A 24735-nucleotide genomic window follows, 5' to 3' on the forward strand; every position below is an offset into this window, starting at 1 on the left:
TGACGGGGGTATAAGGTCTACACAAAACCCGCAACTACGGTGCATTTAATACCAGGCTCTCGTAGGCAGCTAAGTCCTTTCGCGCGCTGCGACCTGGCGTCCATCTAGGATCTATACCGCCTCTTTATTCTCAAGCGTAATGGGATCATTTCTATCAGGAATTCCTCGTTTTCTTGCTCGCCGTTCGTGAGTCACCGCCTTACACTCCGAACAGAAAGGAGTAAAAAAAAAGAGTAAGTTGTCCTATAGCGCATTCACTTTATAATTATAAAGGAGAGTGCGCTACTCCCTTATAGGCGTATTCGCGTTTAGAGTGTACCTCGCTATGGGCATGCATCGCAGAGACATGAAGCGTCAGCGATGTGTACACGCCGTTTCCCTTCCAGCGAGCACCTACGTGAACTTCATCCATGATCTTCTACAAACGTCATATGTCTCGACTCCATTTTACTGAAGGCAAGCTGGCAAGGAGGAAAATACTCTCTAACCCCATGCATCAGTGTGCGTCAAAAGCCATTTCCGTTTCTGCCGGCCCATTGTTGCCAGTCTCTATTGGGGCTGTGCAGTCGCGCGCTTTGTATTCCAGAGCAGCCTCTTTCGTCAGTCCTTTTGCCGTTTAAAAGACTTGTGTCCCCTTACCAATGCCGTTCTCGGTCGTTGGGGCAGCGCTGCTAGAACGTGGATTGCACAGATAATCAAAGAAATCAAAAAGGATCACCGAAAGCGCGTGCGGGAAGAATGAAACGAGAGTCCCAATACGATTGCGACATGCTTTTCTGCTACACACCGCTTTCCTGCCTACCTGGAATTAAATTGCTAATAGACGTGTTGCGTAAACTGGAAAACATTCCTACCAGTTACGAACTCTCGGATTTATGTTCAACCCGTTTATTTCTTGGATGGCACGCACAGAGGGGAAAAAAAATCCGGTACCTATGTTGAAACTGAAAGGCGCATGGCGAATGGTTTTTCTAAAAGGCATAGCGCACTGTTGACAAGTTGTTTTCGTTACCCTGAAATTACAGAGACTACGTATACTGCCACAGCGATGCTAAATTTACCTTCGTTTTGTGTTAATTTTTACCTGGATATCAATTTACGATAGCGGAGGTGCCGCACCAAGACTAACGGCAAACGATACGCATGTGACGCGACCTGCCTATCTTCAAATTCTTTCATGAGATATGAATGTAGCTCACTTCGTGACAGGTACCATCGGGTGATATATACATGAAACAGGGCGCACTGCGCGATGATCAGTGCGCGTTGCAGCTGTATAGCGGCGAGCCGTATAGTGCATATGGATCGCGCGACCGGTAGCTGCGCACGTGGTTCCTTCACTGCGCGGTAGTGCCCACAGTGGCAATTTGCAATTACAGTTGAAATTCATAACTCGAAATATGTGCTCCTCCACAACAGATAACAAGACATAACATAGACATCTATAGGCAGCAAGCGAAGCACCTCCTTTCGGCGTCGCGTTGACCGCTACTGCTGCTCACAACTGCTTCCGCCAATCAACACTGACGGCTCTTACTCGGATCACGTGGTTCGTCGGCACACTTAAACAAAAAGAGCCGTATTCTCAGTTCAGGAAAAACGCAAAACACCACGCGACCGGGCAGCGTTCACAAGCACAGCGCAGTAGCCGCTGCACCAAATCGCCGTACGCGCAGCCCAAGATGGCGCCGAGAAGCGCCAGTGCGGGCTTTAGGTTCGGCTGATTAAGATGGTGGCAACCAGACATCGAAAGTAAAATTGTGTGTAGCCAGTGGCTGATCGTGCACATGCCAAGCTGCGCATCTTTTTCATATTTTTCTCTTTTTTTCTCTCTGCTTTTTAGGGCCCTTCCAAGCGCCTCACTCGCCCTTTAGACCAAGTAACTCTCCCGGATATCCAGGCAATGCCTTTTCAGCTTCTTTAGAACACAGTAAAAACCTTCGGCGTCCGCTCAAGCTCTTTTGATGCTATATATAGCCTCTGAGATAAACAGACAGTGATCGCTACAGAAAATGTTTCGTGTTCCAACAGAATAGAACGAACGAGACACAACGGCGGAAACCTCGCTATCACGCCACATTTCTTCCGTCTTATTCCGCACAGGCTCTCGTGAAAGGCCGGAGTCCAATAATAATAATAATAATAATAATAATAATAATAATAATAATAATAATAATAATAATAATAATAATAATAATAATAATAATAATAATAATAATAATTGTGATAGCGTCAAGTGCATGACGCGTCACTTTGCCATGACGCGCACTGATAGCAGCAGCGGATAAGCAACCGCTGCGTATAAAAGAAGCGTCAGACAAATAAACGCTGATTCCTTGTCCTGCACCGGTCTTCGCTGGTTCTTTGGTGCGGCCGCTCGGCTGCCGCACGCTACTACATTACACTGGCGACGAGGATGGGATCGAGGCGGCTGGCTGCTTTCTTCGGTTGCTGCTGAAGACTACTGCCTGGCGGATGCTGCAATGGCGAAGGTGGGAAAAATTGATACTTTTGACGAAAGGAGCGACAGCTTCGAGTCCTACTTGGAAAGATTTGAGCTTTACGTCTTGGCAAATGATGTGGCTGAAGGCAAGAAGCTAGCCGTATTCCTGACTGTAGTAGGACCTCGAGTGTATGAAGTATTGAAGAACCTGCTAGTTCCGAATTCCCCTGCCAGCAAAACGTATGACGAGGTCACGGCGCTACTGAAAACACACTACAGTCCCCGAAAGGCCGTGATTGCGGAAAGGTGCCGATTTAACCGAAGATTGCAACTTGAGCAAGAGACTGTAGCCGAATTCATTGTGCAGCTGAAGCACCTGGCCAGAACTTGCGAGTTTGGCAAGTTTCTCGACGAAGCGCTTAGAGACAGGCTAGTCGCCGGGCTACGCTGCGTCGACACTCAGCGTGAGCTGGTTGCCGCTGAAAAGCTGACGTTCGAAGAGGCGTGCAAAATTGCGTTAAATCGTGAACTAGCCACCACCCAGACTCAACAAGTAAAGCTAGAAGAGCTGAAAAGTATACCACAAAGGCGCTCAGGACTAGAAGTTGATGTTCTGAGTCAAGGCTACCGTGCTAAGGACAATTATCGAAGCAAGACTGAGCCCGTAGAGTGCTTCCGTTGCGGTAAACGCCATGCGGCCAATAATTGCCGATATCGCAAGTACAAGTGTCATAACTGCGGAGAGCAAGGTCACTTGAAATCAAAGTGCAGGCAGCGCACAGGCAAACCGAACGCGCTGAATGCGATCGATAACTCGGCCGATGAGTCTGACGAAGAGCAAGAAATATACAGTATGACAACAAATAAGTCTGCATACTATGTCGCAGTTCTGGTGGAAGGACAGGGCTTAAGGATGCAAATCGACACAGGGGCGTCCGTCACCGTCATGCCGAAGTCAGTTTTTCTTCGTAACTTTCCCCATCTGACAGTAACGACGGCTACGGTTCCTTTACGAACGTACACAGGAGAACTAGTGCCGGTCGTAGGGTCGGCTGATGTGCGTGTCGAGCACGCTAATCAAACTGACGTTCTACCTGTTCTGATAGTAGATGACGGTGGGAAAGTGTTGCCGTGTCTGCTCGGCCGCAACTGGCTGAGGAAGCTGAAATTAAACTGGCAGGAAGTCCATGCTATACAGCAAGACGACGCCGCGGAGGAACTTAAGAAGTTTCAGGCTTTGTTTTCACCGCAGATGGGGGCTGATAACGGGCTACAAAGCACAGGTCCTCTTGAAGCCAGACAGCAAGCCAGTATTTTGCAAGGCCCGTCCCGTGCCTTTTGCATTGAAGCAAGCTGTGTCCGAAGAGCTAGACGCCTTGGAACGGGCGGGGGTACTGAAAAGGGGTCACCAGAAGCGATTGGGCGACTCCGCTGGTAGTGGTACCGAAAGACGGAGGATCAAAAGTGCGGTTGTGCGGTGACTACAAGGTCACGGTGAACCCTGTGCTGCTGACTGAGCACTACCCTCTTCCCTTGCCAGAAGATTTGTTCACAACATTGGCAGGCTCAAAAGTATTCTGCGTCCTAGACCTTGCTGCCGCTTACCAGCAAGTAGAACTTGCCGACGATGCAAAGGCGATTTTAACTATAAACACCCACCAAGGCCTTTACCAGTACCAGCGGCTCCCTTACGGCATTGCCAGTGCTCCTGCCATATTCCAGTCGCTCATGGACGGGCTTCTCAAGGGTATCCCTCAAGTAGGGTGTTATATTGATGATGTCATCATTGGAGGTTCAAGTGAGAATGAATGTCGGAAAAGGCTGGAAGAAGTTTTGACACGATTGCAGGAGCACAATGTGACTCTGCGCATGGAAAAATGCAAGCTCTTTTGCAGTGAAGTCCGCTATCTGGGCCACATAATTTCAGCGGATGGAATAAAGCCACTGGAATCGAAAACAAGGGCAATAGAGCGTGCACCGGAGCCTACAAATGGTACTGAACTGAAGTCTTTCCTGGGAATGGTAACATTCTACTCCAAGTTCCTGTCGAACTTGGCGACTGTGGCTGCGCCGCTCTACGAGCTCCTGAAGAAGGGCACGCGTTGGAAATGGACAAGCGAGTGTTCTCGCGCGTTTCGAAAAACAAAGAACTTGCTCACGACCAGTCCGGTACTTGCTTACTACAATCCGAAGCAACCCTTGGCTCTAAGCTGTGATGCGTCGCATTATGGGCTCGGCGCGGTTCTTTTTCACATACTTCCCAGTGGGCAAGAAAAGCCTGTCGCTTTTGCTTCCAGGACGTTATCGCAAGCTGAGCGCGGCTATGCCCAGATCGAGCGAGAAGCGCTGGCAATAATCTTTGCTCTCAAGAAGTTTCATCGTTACCTATATGGAAGGGCATTCACGTTGTTCACGGATCATCAACCATTACTAGGCATCTTAGGGCCACGGAAGCAGGTCCCATCTTTGGCGGCTGCTCGAATGCAACGGTGGGCGTTAATCCTGGCTTCTTATCGCTACGACTTGAGATATCGGAAAGGATCTCAAATGGAAGTGGCGGACGCGCTGTCCAGACTGCCTGTTGCAACCGAAAACAGCGTTGATGAGACACATACGCTCGCTGTTTTTGAAACTACGCCACTGACGGCTAAAGACGTTGCCAAAGCTAGCAAGTATGACGGCATTCTCAGCAAAGTCTACAGATATACGCTTGAAGGATGGCCAGCACAAATCAAAGATGCTCAACTTGTACCGTACTATAACAGACGTGCGGAGCTGTCGCTGGAAGCGGGATGCGTCACATGGGGCAGTCGTGTTGTTGTGCCAACAAAGATGAGAAATGCAGTGTTGAGTCTGTTGCACACAGAACACCCCGGTGCTTCACGCATGAAGATGCTCGCACGTAGCTTGCTCTGGTGGCCAGGGCTAGACGCAGAGATAGAAAACACGGTAAAAACGTGTAGCATTTGCCAACAAATGCAAAATAGCGCTCCCCGTTCTCCACTCGAGCCATGGCCGGTTCCCGCCCGTTGCTGGCAGCGAGTGCATGTGGACTTTTTTTTACTTTGAAAAAACGACATTTCTTTTGTGCGTGGACTCGTTTTCAAAGTGGATCGAAGTGTTTCCTATGCGCTCTACTACAGCCGCGAAAACTATCGAGCGCTTGCGAAGTCTGTTGCTGCTTACGGATACCCTGAACAACTGGTTTCTGATAACGGCCCCCAGTTTTCAGCGCAGGAGTTCCAGGACTTCCTCGATGCCTGTGGCATCCGACGCACGTACAGCCCGCCATACCATCCGCAGTCCAACAGGGCTGCCGAAAGGTCGGTGCAAACTGTAAAAAGGAGTCTTCGTAAGCAGCTTCTGCACGACAACAAGGGAGGTAACAACAGAATCGATGCGGGAGAGACTGGACGACTTCCTGCTGGCGTACAGGACAACCCCTAACACGGCAACTGGCAAGTGTCCGGCTGAACTGTTTCTGAAACGAACTCCACGCACTAAACTGTCATTACTAAGACCATCATTTCGGGATGGCATGCAGAGTAGGCAAGAAGGGCTAAAGCAGCAGCATGACCAACGGAGATCAACTTTCCGTTCGTTTAAGGAAGGAGACTGGGTGTACGTGAAGACTGTCCGGCAAGAGAAGGTGTCATGGACGGAAGGGCGTATAGTGCGGCTAGTCAGCCCTGTGACCTATCTCGTAGAGACTCAGAACACAGTTCGGTACGTTCATGTTGATCATTTGCGATCGCGCAGCTCTTTCCAGTATGCAGGACTGGAACACCGGGGCGGAAGCCCCGAGACGACCCGACACCGACGACCTTGAGCGTCATCAGGAGACGCTGCCCTCCCCACCACAAGAGGCGCAGCACGACGCGGACGCGGCAGTACCCCCTTTTCGCGATGATGCACCAGCCCCGACCCCGCCACCACAAGACGGGCAAGAATTGCAGGCTGCCAGCTGCTCACAACGCACATCCTGAGGCGCAAGCTGAAGCGCCTTCCGACTCTCCACCAACAACACTGCGCAGAAGCCAGCGCGCCCGGAAACCCCCCAGACCGATATACCTCCCACGATTTCCGCCACTGCAGCTAATGAGTGGAGGCGAAGATCTTGGAGGGAAGGAATGTGATAGCGTCAAGTGCATGACGCGTCACTTTGCCATGACGCGCACTGATAGCAGCAGCGGATAAGCAACCGCTGCGTATAAAAGAAGCGTCAGACAAATAAACGCTGATTCCTTGTCCTGCACCGGTCTTCGCTGGTTCTTTGGTGCGGCCGCTCGGCTGCCGCACGCTACTACATTACAATAATAATAATAATAATAATAATAATAATAATAATAATAATAATAATAATAATAATAATAATGGCAGTGAAAATGACGGTCAAAAAGAACGCTCTTTTGCTTTCGTCAGCATTTTTTATATTTTCAGTATTTCTTTTTATTCACTTATCTAAAGTTTCTTCTTTTTTGTTTAAATATCAAATGGCCACGCTGTGCCCTTGATGTTGGTATTGTTGCCTCGTACAATACCTCGCTTGGGGGTTAGTAAATGAAGGTGATGACGATACAATATCTTTACAACGCATGCTTAGTCTTTTGTTCGCGCCACTCACATCCCTTGCTCGAGGGTAAGGACACCCTTTGTACCATCTCGCGCTACGCCCGTAGCGTTGTTTCCGTGAGGTTTGCGTGGCGACTGAATTAGTGCGACAGAACTTGAAATATGCACGACATAGTCGCTTCGCTCGTGGCAGTAACCTCCTGGCACTGTTGAGTGTGTTTATCGCGACTGCACGGCGATAGAAAAGTTATGACGGGCAGCTGTGTTCCCCAGTCACTGGCTTCACTAAAAAAGAACAGATATTATTTGGTCCACCTTCGCGGTCGTAATTTAGAGTATCAGGGTCGCCAAATCCCGCAGCACTTATGCTGCATTTGTTGTTCGAAAGTAAGAACTGTTCACAGGGCCACAAGTTTCGCGGGCACGCCAGCAGCGCAGAGGATGACCTGCCAAATACAGGTATGACTATCTATGCGCAATTAACACCAGATTTTCCAGCATCCTCTGGGATACCTTTCTCTTATTACTGCACCATATATGGAGAATTCTACTCAGTAATGGCAAATTTCTCTCCAAAACGGTCCGACGCCACACTTCTATGGAGTGGACAGCTGCAGAACACGTCTGAAACCAAACGGTCATATTTTCTCAATAGCTTCTCTTAGCGGCTTGTTACGCAACAAAATTATGCACACGGTTCAGTTTCACTGCGGATGGTGTTAACTTTACGTAGATTGATCATGCGATGTGACGGTGTCTTGCTGATTCGTAGTTGCCTTATCGAAGAAAAACTTCCTTAAAACTATTTTTTTAGTCATGAACAAAAACCGATTAACAGCGACTGATTAATCACAAAGAAACGTCAGCCCCTGATAACAACTTCGTTTCAATCCGATTGTCCCCGTTAGCTTAAACCAAAAAAGGGCAGTCGGAGCAGCGCAGGTCGCCTTGCTCGCTTCCGCTGAACCGTCGATCCGCTCAAGCTGCCAAGAGGAAACCGCCTCACTCGGTAGTCGTCGGGCCCGTGTATACTGTGCGATGTCAGTGCACGTTAAAGAAATAAATGAAAATGAAAATTGGTTTCTGCGGAAAGGAAATGGCGCAGTACCAGTCTCACATATCGGCTGACACCTGAACCGCGCCGTAAGGGAAGGGATAAAGGACGGAGTGAAAGAAGAAAGGAAGAAAGAGGTGCCGTAATGGAGGGCTCCGGAATACTTTCGACCACGTGGGGATCTTTAACGTGCACTGACATCGCACAGCACACGGGCGCCTTAGTGTTTTTCCTCCATAAAAACGCAGCCGCCGCGGTCTGGTTCGAACCCGGAAACTCCGGATTAGTAGCCGAGCGCCCTAACCACTGAGCCACCGTGGCGGATACGTTAACGCTAAAGAACCCAAGGTGATAGAAATTTTCCGGAGCCCTCCACTACAGCGTCCCTCACAACCCGAGTGGCTTTGTGACGTTAAACCACATAAACCAACCAGTCGTCAGGCAAGGCAATAGATCTGGACTAGTAAAACCCCGTTTGACGATAAGCGCGCCAGATGTGGCAGGTGCCGGGACTAGCAAAAATCTTTTCCTTCCTTGTTATTACTATTTTAATACACTACTACTACTACTTAAGCGAGCAGAAGGACACGGGCCAGTGAACACGACAGGCAAGCTCTCATCCCCGCTGCTGTCATCAAGAGGCAAAAAAAAAGTAAGCTTTAGCCTGTGTGCCCAGAAACACGCGTGACGAATTTCTTATTTGGCTGCGTGACGCCAACGAAAGAATCCTTCTTTCCCCTCAGTACTGATTTATTTAAGAGAAATACGAAAAGGAAGAGAAACAAACCGCTTCTGGGGAAAAAAAGGCTTATTTCGTTGGCGTCACCAAGTCACGACTGCTTTAGTTACTGACGAACTGAAGGTAGGTATGGGGCAGAGTATTGGTAGTGAAGAACGGCAGATTGGGCGAGGCGAGTAGATAAACCATAATCCATGTTTGTCTCTCCTCCTTGTTCCGTGTCCCTGCTGTTTAGCGCTGTTGGAAAAGGTTCGTTATTCGTAGTGAGCGGGCTCAAAGAATTAGAGCAGTGGGGGGGGGGGGGGGGGGGGGGGCGAGGTGTAGAATGTCTTTGTGGCATAAAGATAAAATAAACTGATGAAAATGCAGCCACGAGAGCTTCACATACACGCTTCCCAACAAAAGCGCCAAAATAATACGACTGCCTTATTGGGCAAAACGTCCTGATCGTCAGGTTCTCAAGAAAGCACTCGGACAAAATTTGATATGGCCTGGCAGGTTTTAACCCTCACCTCACCTGGGAACCATCATTCCAGCTGAAGGCGCCAAATGCCACAGTGCCGACCACGTACATGTGAACAAAGAACCGGCCTCTGGTATTTATACAGAATCGGCGCACGTGCTTCTGTCGGGTGGACAGAACAATCATGCGACTTCTGACAGCCTGGTGCAGAAGGTGCGGCGTGTGCCGAGGCGTTTGCAATCGGGAGAAGAAATGCTGCGATGCGTAACGAGGCATCTCAAATCGGGAGAAGAAAGGCGGCAGGTAAACGCTCGAGACATGCAAAACCGAAAGATGAGCTGTCTGAATGGCAGCCTTTGACGAATACGCAACTTCAGCACGAAAGAAGTAATCCTGATCGTTGGAACAGTAATCGAAATGTAGCGTACCGGGTCAAGAGACTGCACTGGAATATGCTACGGCCGTTGTAAGAATACAACGACTATTCACAAGGGGCCGATTTTCTCGAAAGATTAGCTGCGAAAGATGACACACTTCGGGGTTACTAACTCTGATTCACTGTTTAAATATTCTCTGCTACCACCCCGTCTTGGCAGAACACCAAATTTGCGTAATTCCGCGCAGTGGCGGCAGCTCTCTCTTCGAAACGGCCCGCCGCCGCATTGCGCTCAGTGCACAGCCGAACGGGAGAGTGGGACCCAATGAGCCGCCGTCGAGAGCGGTGTTTTCACCCTGAAAGCGGCGCTGGCCCATCGAAGAACCCTATACTTGCTCGTTCTTTAGTATACGCCAGCACCAGCTGCGTCCCCGGCTTTGCGTGCACTGGAGTCCAGCATACCATGTTCGTGATCTGCCCGGGTGGCTTCACTTCAGCTCAATCATTTTGAGACTGCAGTGAAGAAACGGTATACTTCGCCCAGGCATGTCCCTCGAAAATCCACAGAGCTGGCTTCTTTTTATTCGTGCGCGTGAATCGAGCAACGAGCTCCGTAAAATCAACGGCACGGTACTTGCCAACATGTCGCTGGCAAGCGAAAAACGCGGCAAATTGTGCCATTAACATGATTCACGCGCGCTTTCTGTTTTCTCCTGGAAAGCGTTCATCCGACTGTCTTCTCGATCAGACAACAATCAAACGATAGTGTCTGAACCTAAGCATTTGTTTACAAAGAACAACAACAAAATCACCAGTTCCGCAGTGAAGAAAGAAAATGAAGGAAGCAATAAACAAATAAAATATCCTTTCATATTCTTCAACATGTCAATGCGCAAATCGATAACTTTTCGATGCACGCGTTTTCATTTTTTTAATATTTATTTTGGAAGTCCATTCTCCTCGCGTTGTTTTCTAATTCTCAAATTCTTCGAAAGGTTTTTTTTTGTTGTTGTTTGCATGTTTCCGTTGCTCCCCGGAGGATTCTGCGGTTGTACATCATACCAGTCTAGTGCACGCTAGAGAGAAAAAAATAACCGATTACAATGACTTCATTAAAAATGTAATTGATTTCAGTGGTGAATTACAGCGCCCCGAAGATAACTGAACAATTACAAAAGAGTAAACAATTACTTTTACGTTAGTTCCCAATTTTTTAGCACAAGACGCGCACTAGAATGAGCCGGTGAGGCCTCCATGATCCGCTGTTTTTCGCAATCCACGCAGTTAATTTTCATCACCAGTTGGTTTCCTAATTTTTCGTCGTATTTTTTTATCCCCACGTTTCCTACTAAAAACATGAGCAGCGACACTGAACTCTCTTGGTGCACGCGATGAAAGGAAGGGCAGAGTTGATAAGTACGAAGACCTTGCGCACCAGCTCGTGCATATATAATTGCGCAAACCGTCACGTTTCGTTGTTCGCGTTCTGGGGGGGACCAAGCCCACCAGACATATTTTGTTGTGCCGTCGTGGAAACAAAATGCGAAACGCGGCGGTAGTCAAATGCATGGCAGATCGGATTCGCACATCCGGACATCCTTACTAGCGCGGATTTTCCGCAGCCCGACCATCGTCTCTCTGTCGCGAAGGGATTTTTCCTGCCCCCCATAATTTTTGTCGCGAAGGGATGTCCGGCGCTACCAGTAGTGTTCACTGTCAAGCTCAGGCTCTCGAAATTGTACAGATGTTTACCTTTTTTTTTTCGGAATAGAAAGAGTTGATTCCTAGTATTCGATTAATGAAAAGAAAAAAAAGAAAGTGGATTAACCAGAACGTCACCCCTGGCAAAAAGTAACCAATGCAATACAAAATTCAAATATGGCGTAATTATTACGAGTAATTACTTGCAACGCGTTACGCACAACTCTGTGAAGTAATACACTTGATGCGTCCACTGTTTTCTCTGTCGATCGTGTTTGTAAAAATGGGACTGAACAAGCTTCGTCTATTAGTGCAACAATTGCTTACATGAAACAACTATGGTGGTGGTGGCGACGATGAAGAGAGAAAGAAAGAAGGAAAGAAAGTTAGTTTACTCGGAAACTGCATATGCCCAATGCTTCCCCCCCCCCCCCCACACACACACACACACACACACACCCCCGATGGCCCAACTGCTGCTGCACGCGTATAAGACTCGACATTTCTGGCCGCATGTAAGTACATACAGCCCGGACTTGGTGGCTTATCCCGTAAGAGTGTTCCACAATCAGCGGAAATGTAAGAGGGAGCGGTCAAGTGAGCCGAGAAGAGGGAACCCCCGTGGTGACCGCGCGGGAGTCCCCTCGTCTGGAGAGTTTCGGACTGCGCGCGCACTACATACTTGGGCGTGCAGCGCGCTATCTTTCGCCGAAGTTATCGCTCGGAAGCTTGAACGAAAAGTCGGCACGGGGATTTTTCCCCGAGCGTATACGAGCTCCCTGTGTGCGATAAACGCGGGCCCCAGATGGGCGCGAGTTCCAGAAGCTGGGCCACGCGAGATAGTGCGCATTCTAGAGCGGCTGGCATCGCACACAGCGAGGCAGCTTTGATCGTCGGGCAGCGGCAGTAAAATAAAATAAGCTCGAGTCGTTCACGGCGAAGCTAGGCTCACGGTCGTCACCTCGGAGAGAAAAGGGCGCAGCTATAGCTTTACGCCAGCCTGTTCCATGGAGAAGCCCAGGCTCCACTCTTCACCTATTCTGACGACGAGTGAAAATGCTTAGGCAGCCCTGCAATTAAACCAAGGAGATGGATGGCGGCTTACCAAAGTATAGGGTGTTTATTTGAAAGAAAAATGGGCCGTCTCACGCTTGCACATCCCATTTCATTTATTTTTCTTGACATATATATGTCGTTATTATATGACATATATATCACATATATCCCGTCTGCGTGCTTTGGGATTTTTTTTTTTTCACTGAAATACAACCGAGGCGTCTGGATATCATTGAGCAATCGGACATCGACTAGAAGTCGTGACACTCGTAGTGACATTAGGCTTCAGGCAGTGCGAGGTGACTCAATTACTATCATGCATCTGAGCTATAGGCGTTTACAGCATCATCCGTGGCAAAGAATGCGAAGAGGCGGTGTTCACGACAATGGGATAGAAGGCATGATCCCTGGGCCTTCCGGTAGAAACTGATGTTGTTGTCCAAAATGAGTACCGTTTAGCATACAACAGCACATTACAGCAACATCAGGAGAGCACCGCAAGTCCAGAAAGCGGCGGCTTCGAGTCACCCTCTCACAGGAAAACACAACAGACGAGCATGTTAACCTCACCAACCGCTGTGCAGTCGACCAATCGCCCATTCGCACTCCATCACGCGCGCTCTGTGCAGCGAAGGCCGTTCAGCAAAACGAGCTTTCGGACAAGTTGGTTACTTCCATGGGACATAACTGCAGCGCGAAAACCATAAGCACACCAGGAAGAAATACCCACAGACACGGACAATAGCTGCACACAACTGATTTTTTTTTTTGGCACCAAGGCATGGTGAATATAAAGGCTGCGTCGCGCATGTGCACGCAGAATACAAAAAAAAAGAAAAAGAGACATGTGCCAATGACAAATTTGGACCAGACACATCGAAAGGTACACGTTACCTTGTGGCAGAGAAAGATCGTATTTCGATCTATACAAGAAAATCGAAGCATTGCTTACGCATTCTCGGCCCTTTCCTTAAATTGTGTACGCACCCAGAAGTTTGATGGTTTGTTTTTGGGGGGGTTTAACGTCACAAAGCGACTCAGGCTATACGAGAGACGCCGTAGTGAAGGGCTCCGGAAATTTCGACCACCTGGGGTTCTTTAAAGTGCACTGACATCGCACAGCACACGGGCCTCTAGAATTTCGCCTCCATCGAAATTCGACCGCCGCGGCTGGGATCGAACCCGCGTCTTTCGGGCCAGCAGCCGAGCGCCATAACCACTCAGCCACCGCGGCGGCTGTTCACCCAGAAGTTTGAGTGCGGTCTGATCTCTGCTTTTGCATGGTATCTTTGCACTTCCAAAATGCGGCGAGAAATTCTCGCAGGACCTGCAATGCTCAACCAAGCGCACATCCTCATCGTTCTCTATATTTCGTTCGTGATCCCTCCATCGGTCGTTGACACATCTGTCAGTTTGTCCGACGTAGACTTTCTGCCCGACAGTGGTATCTCGTGCACCACTCCTGATTGGCACTGCACATAGGGGCTGATCCTATGTGCAGTGCCAATCAGGAGTGATGTACGAGATGCCACTGTAGTGTGGAAAAGCCTACGGCGGACAAACTGGCAAATGTGTCAACGACATCGCATAGTTTAGCATTGCAGGCCCTGAGAAAAGTGTTCGGCGCATTTTGACAGTGCAAAGATACTAGGCAAAAGCAAAGAACGTGAACTTCTGGAAGCGAACCTATGTAAGGAAAAGGGGCGATAACTGCGTAAGAGACGATTCGATTTTCTTGTAGAGTTCGGAGTGCGACCTTTTCTCTGCCACAGGATAAGATGTCCGGTCTAAGTTGGCCGTTGGTACGCGCGTTTCTTTCCTTGTGTATTCGGCACGCGCATGCGCAACGCAGCTGTTATATTCATCATGCCTAGATGCAATAAATCAGTTGAGTGCAGCGACTGTGCGTGTTTGTGGGTGCTTCTTCCCGACATGTGTTTGTGGTTTTCGCGCTCCAGTTATGTCCCCAATACCATTCAGGCTTGTCCGGTCGAGCAGACAAGGGACTGTCCGTGTCGCTGTGTTTGCCCAACTTTGTTCAAAATAAACAGCGCAGAAAGATGCAAATAAACGCGCACTATAGGCTCTTCAACAGCGCGGAACCGCGCCAGAGCAATTACATAGAGTACAGCTCAGTCCAGGGTGCAAATAGGCCATCCCAGATGAGGCTAATTGAAAATCGGTGGCAGATGCCTGTGTCCCGCGTCAGACGAATATCACGGATACGATGGGCTGGCATCGCCTTTACAGAAAGCTGCATGCCGGTGTGAGATCGCGGGCTACGCCCGGAAGCTATCCGACTGGGATTGTGGCAAGCTTTGTCATTGATATTCTGGAAACGTCGGAAAAGCCGGCTGCCATGGTGACGCTGACGTGACGTCAGCTGTGTGGAGCGCGTTTACAAGCCACTTCTCCCTGCCTTCATTATTTCTGGCGAACGATAACCTTGGGAGGAGGGTCGACACATTTCGCGACAGGAAGGGTGGTTTGCGCCGAATGTGCGTGCTTTGGGTTACGCTTTAAAATTGAATTTGCTCCTTGGCAACACATGTTCCGCCGGTAACCGCTGCCCCAGAAAGACCGTGGACGATATGATCGGACACAGTCGGCTAATTCTTGTGGGGTGGAACTCGCTAAATTGTTACTTAACAATGTAACGAGTTTCACCCAGCAAGAACAGGATTTCACTCCGGCTGCAATCCCGCCCGCCTCTTCACATTAACGCTTTTGAGGTCGCACTTACCACAGCGAGTCGGAAGAAATATTTTTCAGCTTAAATAGCTTACTCAGGCCTCAAAAAAAAAAAAAAACCTATTCGTTAGTTTTCTAGCGAAAAATGCATATGGTTAGTTTTTTTTCACCAATATAGAAAATGTGTTAATGCAAGTCAGTACCGATCGCCGAATCATTTTGTGCTTCGAATACACGCGATACAAGAAATGCTGAAAAAAAAATTAGTGGTGGCAAAACCTGTCAGCAAGGAAATGGCAGAACACGTGCTACCAAGCTCACCATGAAATATATTTTGTTGAGTTTGGTAGCTGGCTTACAAAAGAACCACATTTTCGAGGTAAAATGGTTTAAAACTCTCGAAGAAGTTAGTGCCCGCTAGAAAAAGATGCGTGTTCGCAATGTGCACATCGTGTACGAAGCATTTTAAAGGGTCAACTAAATGCACTGCTGGGAAATAGTTTATCGAGAGGAAAACTTAAATGATCGCCTTGATAAGTCACGATCACCTGGCAGCCTATAGTAATACACACTCGGGGAAGGGACCGAGGTCATGGTAGGAAGCACTTATCTTATTGGACTCGTGGTGAGACCCCAGAAAGACGATAAGGGGCTCTTTACGAGACAGTGGCCTGGACTCGAGACACTCAGGAAAAGAGCTTTTACTTTTCGAGTATTTATACAAGTTGCGCCATCGTCTCCACTATCATTATTATCACTGCGCTCCGCAGCACGCCCAAGCGTACAGCCGCGACAAATTCGGCGCGCGAAAGATGTCTCTTTCTCTGCACCTGAGCGACGACCCAAGCATCAGCCAGCGCAACGCGATATTCCCTCGACTCACTGATGCGACACGTGCGTCAGCGCCGCCGCTGGCGCCTGAGCGAAATACATAAACAAGCCCGAGTCTGTCTACAAACGGCAACTGTAGAGCTGAGTCAGGCCGGACACATGTGACGTACGCTTTCGCGCCGGCACCATTTATAGCGGTTCAAACAAAACCGGTATTTTCCTTATTCTAGTCTACCGAACGCGTTAAGAAAAAAAAATTAACTCTGGAAGAGAAGCATGCCACGAACATTTTCAGCGAATCTGCACAGTGTCGACTGCTAAATACACGAAACTAAAGCGCACATGCTCTCTTGGCTGTTCGGCAGTTGCCAAAAGTACAACTGTGACGTGAGAAACGATGACACACCTGTCTTCGTCACTTCGCTGACGGGAAACCAGCGAAACCGTTGTCAGCCGCGCAAGCGGATCGAGCAGCCGCACGTCCGCGCTAACGAGAAACGCGAGGCGCGTCAGAAACGCTCCAGCGCTCGCGCCCCGCAACAGCTGTTGGCAACGGGCGAAGGATGCTCAGGAGCACGCGCCCCGCTCCGCCTCATCCCAGCCGAGAGAAGACACCAACCACCGGCGCGTCACTGCCTCCTTCGCAGAGAGAGCGCGCGCGCCGCGCACTGCCGGAATCGGAATTAAGCGCGGTGGCACTCACTTTCCGATGAACTCGTGCATCTCGTAGACGTCGTCGAAGACCACATCTTCATCGGCCATGCTTGTCGACGACGCGCTCGAGACGGAAGACCACCACACGGTATTACTGGTCGCAGAAGCGGCGCTCGAGCCCGAAGTCGTCGTCGTCGTCTTCTCCGCTCGGTGGATCACTGCGGCAGCGGGAGCCGGCGTGCGCTGCTGCTCTTGTTTATGCGATCACTCCGACGCACTTGACACCGCGCACACCCCTTCTTCGTCTGCTCGCCGGCAGCGACGGACGATCCCCGCACAGACACACGCGCACGCACACACACCGAGAAAAATATACTCACGAACACCGGACGATGAGGAGGGAAAGGGAGTGAGCGATAAAGAGGAGAACAGAAGAAGGAGCGCTGCCGAAGGCGAGGAAGAAAGAGAGAGAGAGAGAGAGCGGCGCGCAAGCGCGCACACACGGGAGGCGGCCGGCAAACACTTCTCCACTGGTCGGTCGCTAGGTCAGTAGGAGCCCGGCTCGGCGGCTAGGCCTAGCACCAGCGCCGGCGCATCCACTGACATAACTGTCTGTCTCTCTGGCGAGCGGGATGGCTAACGCCGGCGTCGCGCGCAACCGAGATGCGAACCCTAGGCACGGTCCATGGCTCGCGCGGGGGCTGGCGTGCGGCGGCCAAGTGCCCTCGATCGGTGCCAGACTAGCGTCGTTGGGTCGCCCGTGACATCAGCGGCCGGAGAGCGAGCGCACTCCGCTGCGGTCTTCGCTACCGCCGCCGATACGCCGGAGAGCTCGTCGGAGCGCCGGGGATTTCTCAGCGCAGCGCCGGAGACCGCGGGCGAGCCGGAAAACGGGACTAGCGCCGAGGAGGAGGAAATCAAGGGGGTGGTGGTGGGGGAGAGAAGAGAGCGCGCGGAGAGAGAAGTGCGAGGTTGTGCAAGGAAAATCGTAAAAGGATCGAAGGGGTAAAAAGAAGCAAACTGTAACACGCGCGCATGCGCATCGGTTCTTGCGCCATTCGCCAGATGGCGCGAGGAGTAAGCGAAACTTTCCTTCTTGCGGCCAAAACTCGGAAAAAATAACTCATATTGGCTAAACACCGCGGTGTCGCTTTCGTGCAACCTTTAGACCGGCTCTTCGCACCTAGGAATTTGTTTTTAGTTGGTGGAGCTTCAACTAATTAGTTTTACCTGGCCTAATAAGCCCACTATATGAATGTGCACCTTTAATACAGAGATTATGAAGATGGTTCAAACCTGTCGAAGTGGCTCGATGAGTCTGGCGCTCTGACCTAACAGCGATGAACGCGTTTACTGCAGCAGCAGCTCCAAGCTTTTGTGAGTGCGTCGAAGCAGCCCTTTCTAAAACCGCACCACAAATTGAATGATGTTTATGTTGCCTCAACAAATTGATAGAACAGTATATGATAACAGGTGAACTTGCTTAGGAGCCTATGCTACCCTGGAAAGTTTATTGAAATCCTACATTAATGGTTGCAGCACAGAAGCAAGTGCATATGCTAGCAATATGAAAACGAAAACAAAAGGCAAATTTAGCACAGGAGCTGCCACTCCATCGTTTTAAGTGTCTTGTTCTGTTGTTCTGCACAATATGTGCGTCGTGGAGGCAAACAAGAAGCAGAGTGTACTGTGAGGTGGTGCTTGAAGAAGGGCACTACAGGGACACCCTCTATCCAACTTTTGTTTTTTGTAAAATTCGATTCTATGGGTTTTTGGGTGTGTTGATGCTTGCCTGGCAGCAAAAAATGCTTTATGATCACTGTTTTCAAGTGAATGGAAGTGTAGCCTAGCCTCTGAGGTCCATGCGCAAAAAACATTGCTGACACAAGCAGTTCACTTGCGAAATGACTGATGATGGCGACCAGAGCTCTTTTGGCGACAACCATACCCAATTTTACGGCATTTTCTAGCTTATAAAAGCTCTGTTTTCTGTGAAAGTAGCACCTATGTCATTAGAATATGGCAATATACTGATACAGGCAAGCTTCAAAACGTCCTCACTGTCAATTTAAAGTTTGTGTGCTTCCTCTTCAAGAATGTGCACCGTAGGCTGTTTCAAGCATTTCAAATAAACTGCTGCCTTTAAAGTCTGCAAATGCCATGGCAAAATGTCCCCATGTAGTCTTTGTTAACTAGAGCAGTCAGAGAGCCAAGACTCCCTCTTAAGACACCCACAGTCTTATGAAGGCTGTTGATCAGCCAGTCATGTGAAAAGAGGCAGTAGCAAGACAGCTTCTTGTGCCTGAGGTACAGGAAACTTATCATCATTAAGCTACACAGACATGACGATATAAAAAATAATGAGTGTCTTTATTTTAAATATGACAGCTCAAGATAATGTACATGAGTTTGATGAGTGGATGCAACATCACAGTTGTTTAATACAAAGACCCAGCGAGATCACACCTTGGACACAGTAATAGCAAGGCTCAAAACAATCGGGCAATGTTTTGAACTTATAAAAAATGCTCAAAACTTCCAAAAACCAAAAAGGACGTTGAAGACCATTTACCTGAGTACACCACGATAAAAAGAACTTTTAGTAAAACCAACGAAAAATATAAAGCACTGAATGTGGATGCACCCACGGCAGCATTTGGCAAAAAATCCACCAAGTTCATCAAGTGCGCTTTACCTCCACATTGCCAACCGAGCACAAGACGAACATGCTTGGCAATTTGGCAAGAGAAACAAGACTGCAGAAGGCCAGGGTAAATTTACCGCGAGCCGACCTCTCCGCATTTCTCTAATAACAGTTCAGTTAGCAACACAAAGTATGCCAATGATATCACTGTTTATAAAAAAAAAATAGTACATGTTAAATAACAAGGCACAGCAAAAGCTTGTTTCCTTGAAAGCTTGATGAGATTATTTAGGCAAGGTGCAAGCTTCCACAAAAAGCAGCTATACAAGAAGGTTCCAGGGTATAGACATATGAACATCAAGAGACTAGTGATTAAGTCAACTTGTCTAATCAATACTAATAAAGCTTTCTAGACACTTCTTTCCTTGTTAAAAATGCTTTAAGCAAGACATATCTATCAGCACTCAAAACCATTTTTTCCAGCTGCAAAGAATAGAACAACATTACAAGAAGAAAGAATGTACCAATAATGTATATAATCTTTAACCTTCATGCTGCTTTCATGCCACAGAACACCTTATTCAAATGTCTGCTGAATGTTCTTGTTGCTGTACGAGAAACAATAAATGTACTGTGACAAGTCTTGTAAAACCCTTACAACATTGCAGGTATGTGCAGATAAACTTGCCAGGAAAACCCATAACAAAAGCACACAATTTCCTTCTTGAATAACTATCCTCCCCAAGGCCCCATCACCACCAGTAGTCATCAAAACTAAACAAGCAAAGCACACAATACGATAGCATCAATAACCTAACTGCATTTTAATGGAGCCTATCGTCTAAGTCATTTTGCATAAGCACAAAGCTGGAAAGCCAGGCATAAATTATGCCAAAAAATGATGGCAATTAAGGGGGGACACGGCTTTGAAATCCCCAAGAGGCCAAAAAATTGATTTTTTGCTAATTGTTGTATCCGCTTGTGCATCTCGTTTTTTATGCTCTCCTGAAATTTCATTGTTAAATCAACCGAAAAATACTCCAAAAAAATTGTTTCGCAAACTGCGGCAATTCTGCATTGCAAGGAAATGCTTGAACAATGGGCGTTATTCTCCATTACGGTTATCTGCCTAACTACCTTGCAAAACAGATTTCCCTCCTAGGACGACCATTGTGCTGGTAAATGCATTCTTAGTTTTACAATTTTTTTTTTAATTGGTTTTGGGGGAAAGGAAATGGCGCAGTATCTGTCTCATATATCATTGGACACCTGAACCGTGCCTTAAGGGAAGGGTAAAGGAGGGAGTGAAAGAAGAAAGGAAGACAGAGGTGCTGTAGTGGAGTGCTCCGGAATAATTTCGACCACCTGGGGATCTTTAACGTGCACGGGCGCCTTAGCGTTTTTCCTCCATAAAAACACAAATTAGTGAATTTTAGATATCGTCTGCGAAATTTTCTTTTCACTCTAGATGTATGAATGGACACTGCATCGCAAAAATTCAAAACAAAAATTTGTGCTTTGAATAAAAAATTAAGAATTTCCTGACCTGCCGCATATCAGTGAGAAGGCATTGAATGTTGAACCAGCCTTCTGCCACATTTTTTTTAACTCTGCAGCCTTTTCACAAGATTCAGAGAAAGTATATATACTACAAAAGAATTATCTGGCAATATAACACTGAAATTTTGAGAAAGCAGTCACAAATAATTTCTAGTATGTTAAAAAAATTTAAAGTAAATATACACGAAGGAATAAAAAAAATTTCTGAAAGCCGAACCAACCCCTTAAAGGGGGCACTCTGATGGTAATACAAAGATTTTGAGTTGATGATCGGACTACAATCATCAGACCTCCCTCTCTTGGTTGCAGCAAAACGCTGTTAAAAATAATTAGCAGAAAAATTGAGAACAGCAGAACACTAGACACCAAAACCAAAACTGAGGTGCGCAGTCACGGGCGGTGGTTTGAATGATGCAGAAGCAATGTCAAGAACACTGTTGGAAAAAGTTGTGCGTGTGTGCATTGAACGGGTAAACTACTAGCTGTATTTGACAACCCGGCTCAAGAAATGCATGAAAAAAAGCCGGCCCAACAATTACCCTTTCAACAAGCGCAGTGTGAGCATTAATTGACAGGCAATGTTTTCAATGTCACAAACACACAGGCTGCCTGTAGCTACTAGCCCCATTGAAGACATGAAATTGGAAAGTTCAAGAACAATTTGCACGGAAACTATGTGCCACAAGGGCGTGAAATTTGGTACAAATGAACATTAGAGAAATAACTTTTCAGATATCGAAAAAAAACCCACAGCTGCCTTTTAAGCAGGCTAAATTACACTATACCTGAACCATTAAGTATGTTTCGACCTTAAACAGCCTGAAATTCTGTTCAGATAAATTATTTAATATGTTGCCACATAAAAGCTTCAAATGCATATCACAACGCCACAAAAAGTTTAAAAGTCTTCGGTAGCTTAACACGCTAAAACAAAGTCCTCCAGCCACAGGTAACAGTTTAAGAGCAGCACTAGCGTAAACTATTCACAGGAATAGATATTGACACATACTAGTCAAACTGCACTGTAGACAATATGTCTTTTACAGCACAAGAAAGTTTCTGGCAAGTTTTGTGCAACTGGTCAAGGCAACCTTCAGTCCCTTTCATCTTTTCCTAGAACTTTGTTCCTCAACAGCAAGGAAATCGAAAAATTCTCCAGGTCAGTAAGCTATTTGCACTGCCTGGAAAAAGGCACCCACATCATCTGCCTGCACACCAAAGCAATTGAACTCTTGTATCGATGTCAAATATACATTCCATCCAGCTGGCAGCTTTTGTAGTTTGATAGGCAGTCATCAAAACTTTCAAACACTGTATTGCTCCAAAAAAAAAATATATATACATTCGACAATAGGGACATTCACAAGGCCTGGCAAGCAACATGGGCAGTATGCAACCCCATCACGTCCGTGTGGGGAAATGAGACAATCCGTGAGTGTGCGTTATGACCAGCAGAATTTGCTAAGCAGATTATCAATGCAGCAGTTTGAGAGGTCTTTCTCTGAGAATGCACATTTTTCATAAAAGCGACTTTTACGGCTGCTAGCCACCTTAAATTGCTTCAGCGAGGTGCTTTCTGCTATTTTTTCAAGATGCCTGCCCATATCACTGTCTGCAAAAGGCAAACACCACACAAGTGTGTGTGAAGCCAATCCTAAACCAAGGTGTTTGTTGCTGTCACAGGCACAGTATGCATGTGCAGCTGAGGGGTTTTATCTGCTGCTTGCTTCTTCATCATTTTCCAGCATGCACGACAGTAAGCGTTAGGACCTTACCCTTCCTGTAGTAAAGCAGGCCAGTTGTGCTACAGGCCTTTCTAAAAGCCATCAGAATAGGGCCTTCTAAAGACAGGGTGAGGGCTTTCCTTTTATGTGCCATTCAGCATCATATAGTCTATCTCTTTGGTGCTTGCCTACAGGATGTTTGGCTGTTGTAAAAGCAACAAGGCAATAATGTGCCTACAAGCACGTTTCACCATATTCCATGCTTCCACATCATGAACAAAGATGGAAGCAAGAGATAAAAATGGCAGCTAGGATAAAAGGAGTGCCCAATATTTTGAGAAAGGCAAAGCCTTCCCCCTGTCATTTCAATGTATGGCGCTGACTGGCACCAATCTCCAACTGGTAAGTAGCCCTCGGGCAAGTGCTCACATGCTGCAAATCACATTCAAGGTGGCTGTGCGCTGAATTGCGGGGCTCCGCCTGGTGGCAACCACGAAACATGGGCATTTTCAACCTCTCCAGGCAGCAGATCTGGAGACCGGGGTATCCCCTGCTCCTTCCTGTCCTCACTGGGAGTCGAGGCTGGGCCAGCAGACATCCAGGGCAGCCCAGAGGTGGTCGCACTGTCATTCTTCGTCGGCGCCAGGTACTTTCCACGAGGACTTGCGGCCAGCCTCGTACATCTCTTTCAGGGCCTCAGTCACCCGCCCTTCCCTCTCCAGCTGCTGGTACTTGCGGTACAGGCGCAGCGCTGTCTTGGCGTCCTCGATGGAGTCATGCATCTTGGACTGGATCTTCAATCCTGGGCAGCGGTTGGCGAATGGCACTTATCCGTCACCGCCGCCACTTCATTTTTCAGAATTCCCTTTGATGTGACCCAAATTCCTTTCATAGAACCCTCACTAAAAGCTTCTATACTGGCCCCCAAAATCAGAGTACTGGTACACCCCTAAGGAGTGACACATGACGCTGCACATATAAATGCCCCAGCCCTTTGTGCCCAAATCAAGGCATCATTTGTCATTCTATTTCACTTTTAAAGCGAAAGCTCTACTCTCCCGATCAAAGCTGAAGGTCATGTGGCTATGAAATCTGACCTTCACACCAGGAGGAGCAGAGGCTTGGCTCTGACGCCATCATGCCATGTGACTCACCCCACCTCGCCACAGCTGCACGCATTGAGCTGACGGCGCTCACTCGCCTAGTAACTATCGAATCACCTGACTCACTGCGCCTCGCCACAGCTGCATTTGCAGAGCCGACGGCACTATCGCAGCTGCCAGAAACAGCATGATGCGCGTTTCGCTACATAAAAGCCACAAAGCCACGGATGAGCAACGTGCAGGAACTAGTGCTTTGACGATGTGTCATTGCTGTCCATGCCAAACCATTGATATGCAGTAAAGTTTAATAAAAGCTAAACCATGTCTAACCATGCTTAACAGAGAGCTTTCGCACATCTTACTAGGCTCAGCCGGGTTGAACCACAGCTAATTTTTTTTCAATCAGTTGGCTTCCTAGACCTGCTACATCATTGCAGCTTCTCCTGGCTGCAGCCTGCTGTGTACAAGAGCACAAAGCACAAAATATGACCCTCAACAACGTCAGATGGCAACAACATCAACATATCAGCTGGCAGGCATAGTGATAAGTGGCATGAAGTTTGGCATCTCTAGAACACGGCATGCCATAATGTTTATAATCTATTGTTGCTTAATGAAATCCTTGTCTGCTGTTTTAGACAAGGAGGCAGTAGCAAACTCACATAAAGAAATAAAACGGGTAGAGTAAAGTGAAACTGGGTCTTATTTCGCCTTCTATAGACGTCTGTACATTTTTTTCGCTCATAGTAATGACATATTTAATAAAGAAACGGTTATAGTAAACAGTGTTTGCCCTGGTGACATACTTCCTGCGGAATAATGATGTCGCAGCACGCTTACAGTCGTAGACATCTCAGGCAGGTAATGCCGTAATCGCAAAGCCAACATTCGCTAGGATGGGCGATAAAAAATTAAATACGAAAAATAATGCTCTGCTCGCACACAAAGCTAACGGATGGAGGCAAGTGGATACCAAAGACGATAAAACGACGCTTTTTTGAGCTGGCTTAACCACCAGACTTGTGAGCTGCGAGGAGATGCAAACTTCTCGAAGGCCTTGAGGTCGTGAGGCAAAGCGTGTGGCACACACGTAAAAAAAAAGAGATATAGAAAAGCTGGCTATG

The 24735-nt window shown here is 47.8% G+C and overlaps 2 protein-coding genes across 8 annotated transcripts in view; both read right to left on the minus strand.

Annotated features, from left to right (window-relative positions):
* The window catches only part of CASK (peripheral plasma membrane protein CASK), a 663473-nt gene extending 646029 nt beyond the window's left edge, over positions 1–17444 (minus strand). For 6 of the 7 annotated variants that reach the window (XM_077657694.1, XM_077657698.1, XM_077657695.1 and 3 more), the window contains exon 1: positions 16630–16823. In XM_077657694.1, the coding sequence (XP_077513820.1) occupies positions 16630–16688 (59 nt within the window). In that variant the 5' untranslated portion in view covers positions 16689–16823. Of the gene's footprint in view, positions 1–16629 lie in introns of all 7 variants that reach the window. The other variant, XM_077657697.1, reaches the window with a different exon arrangement.
* Positions 17445–18931: 1487 nt separating this feature from the next.
* PAN2 (PAN2-PAN3 deadenylation complex catalytic subunit PAN2) overlaps positions 18932–24735 on the minus strand; it is a 60818-nt gene continuing 55014 nt past the window's right edge. The window contains exon 27 of the mRNA XM_077657700.1: positions 18932–23310. Within this exon, the coding sequence (XP_077513826.1) occupies positions 23135–23310 (176 nt within the window). The 3' untranslated portion in view covers positions 18932–23134. The remainder of the gene's footprint in view (positions 23311–24735) is intronic.

The sequence above is a fragment of the Amblyomma americanum genome, chromosome 3, assembly GCF_052857255.1.
Source record: "Amblyomma americanum isolate KBUSLIRL-KWMA chromosome 3, ASM5285725v1, whole genome shotgun sequence".
In the NCBI taxonomy this organism is placed as follows: domain Eukaryota; kingdom Metazoa; phylum Arthropoda; class Arachnida; order Ixodida; family Ixodidae; genus Amblyomma; species Amblyomma americanum.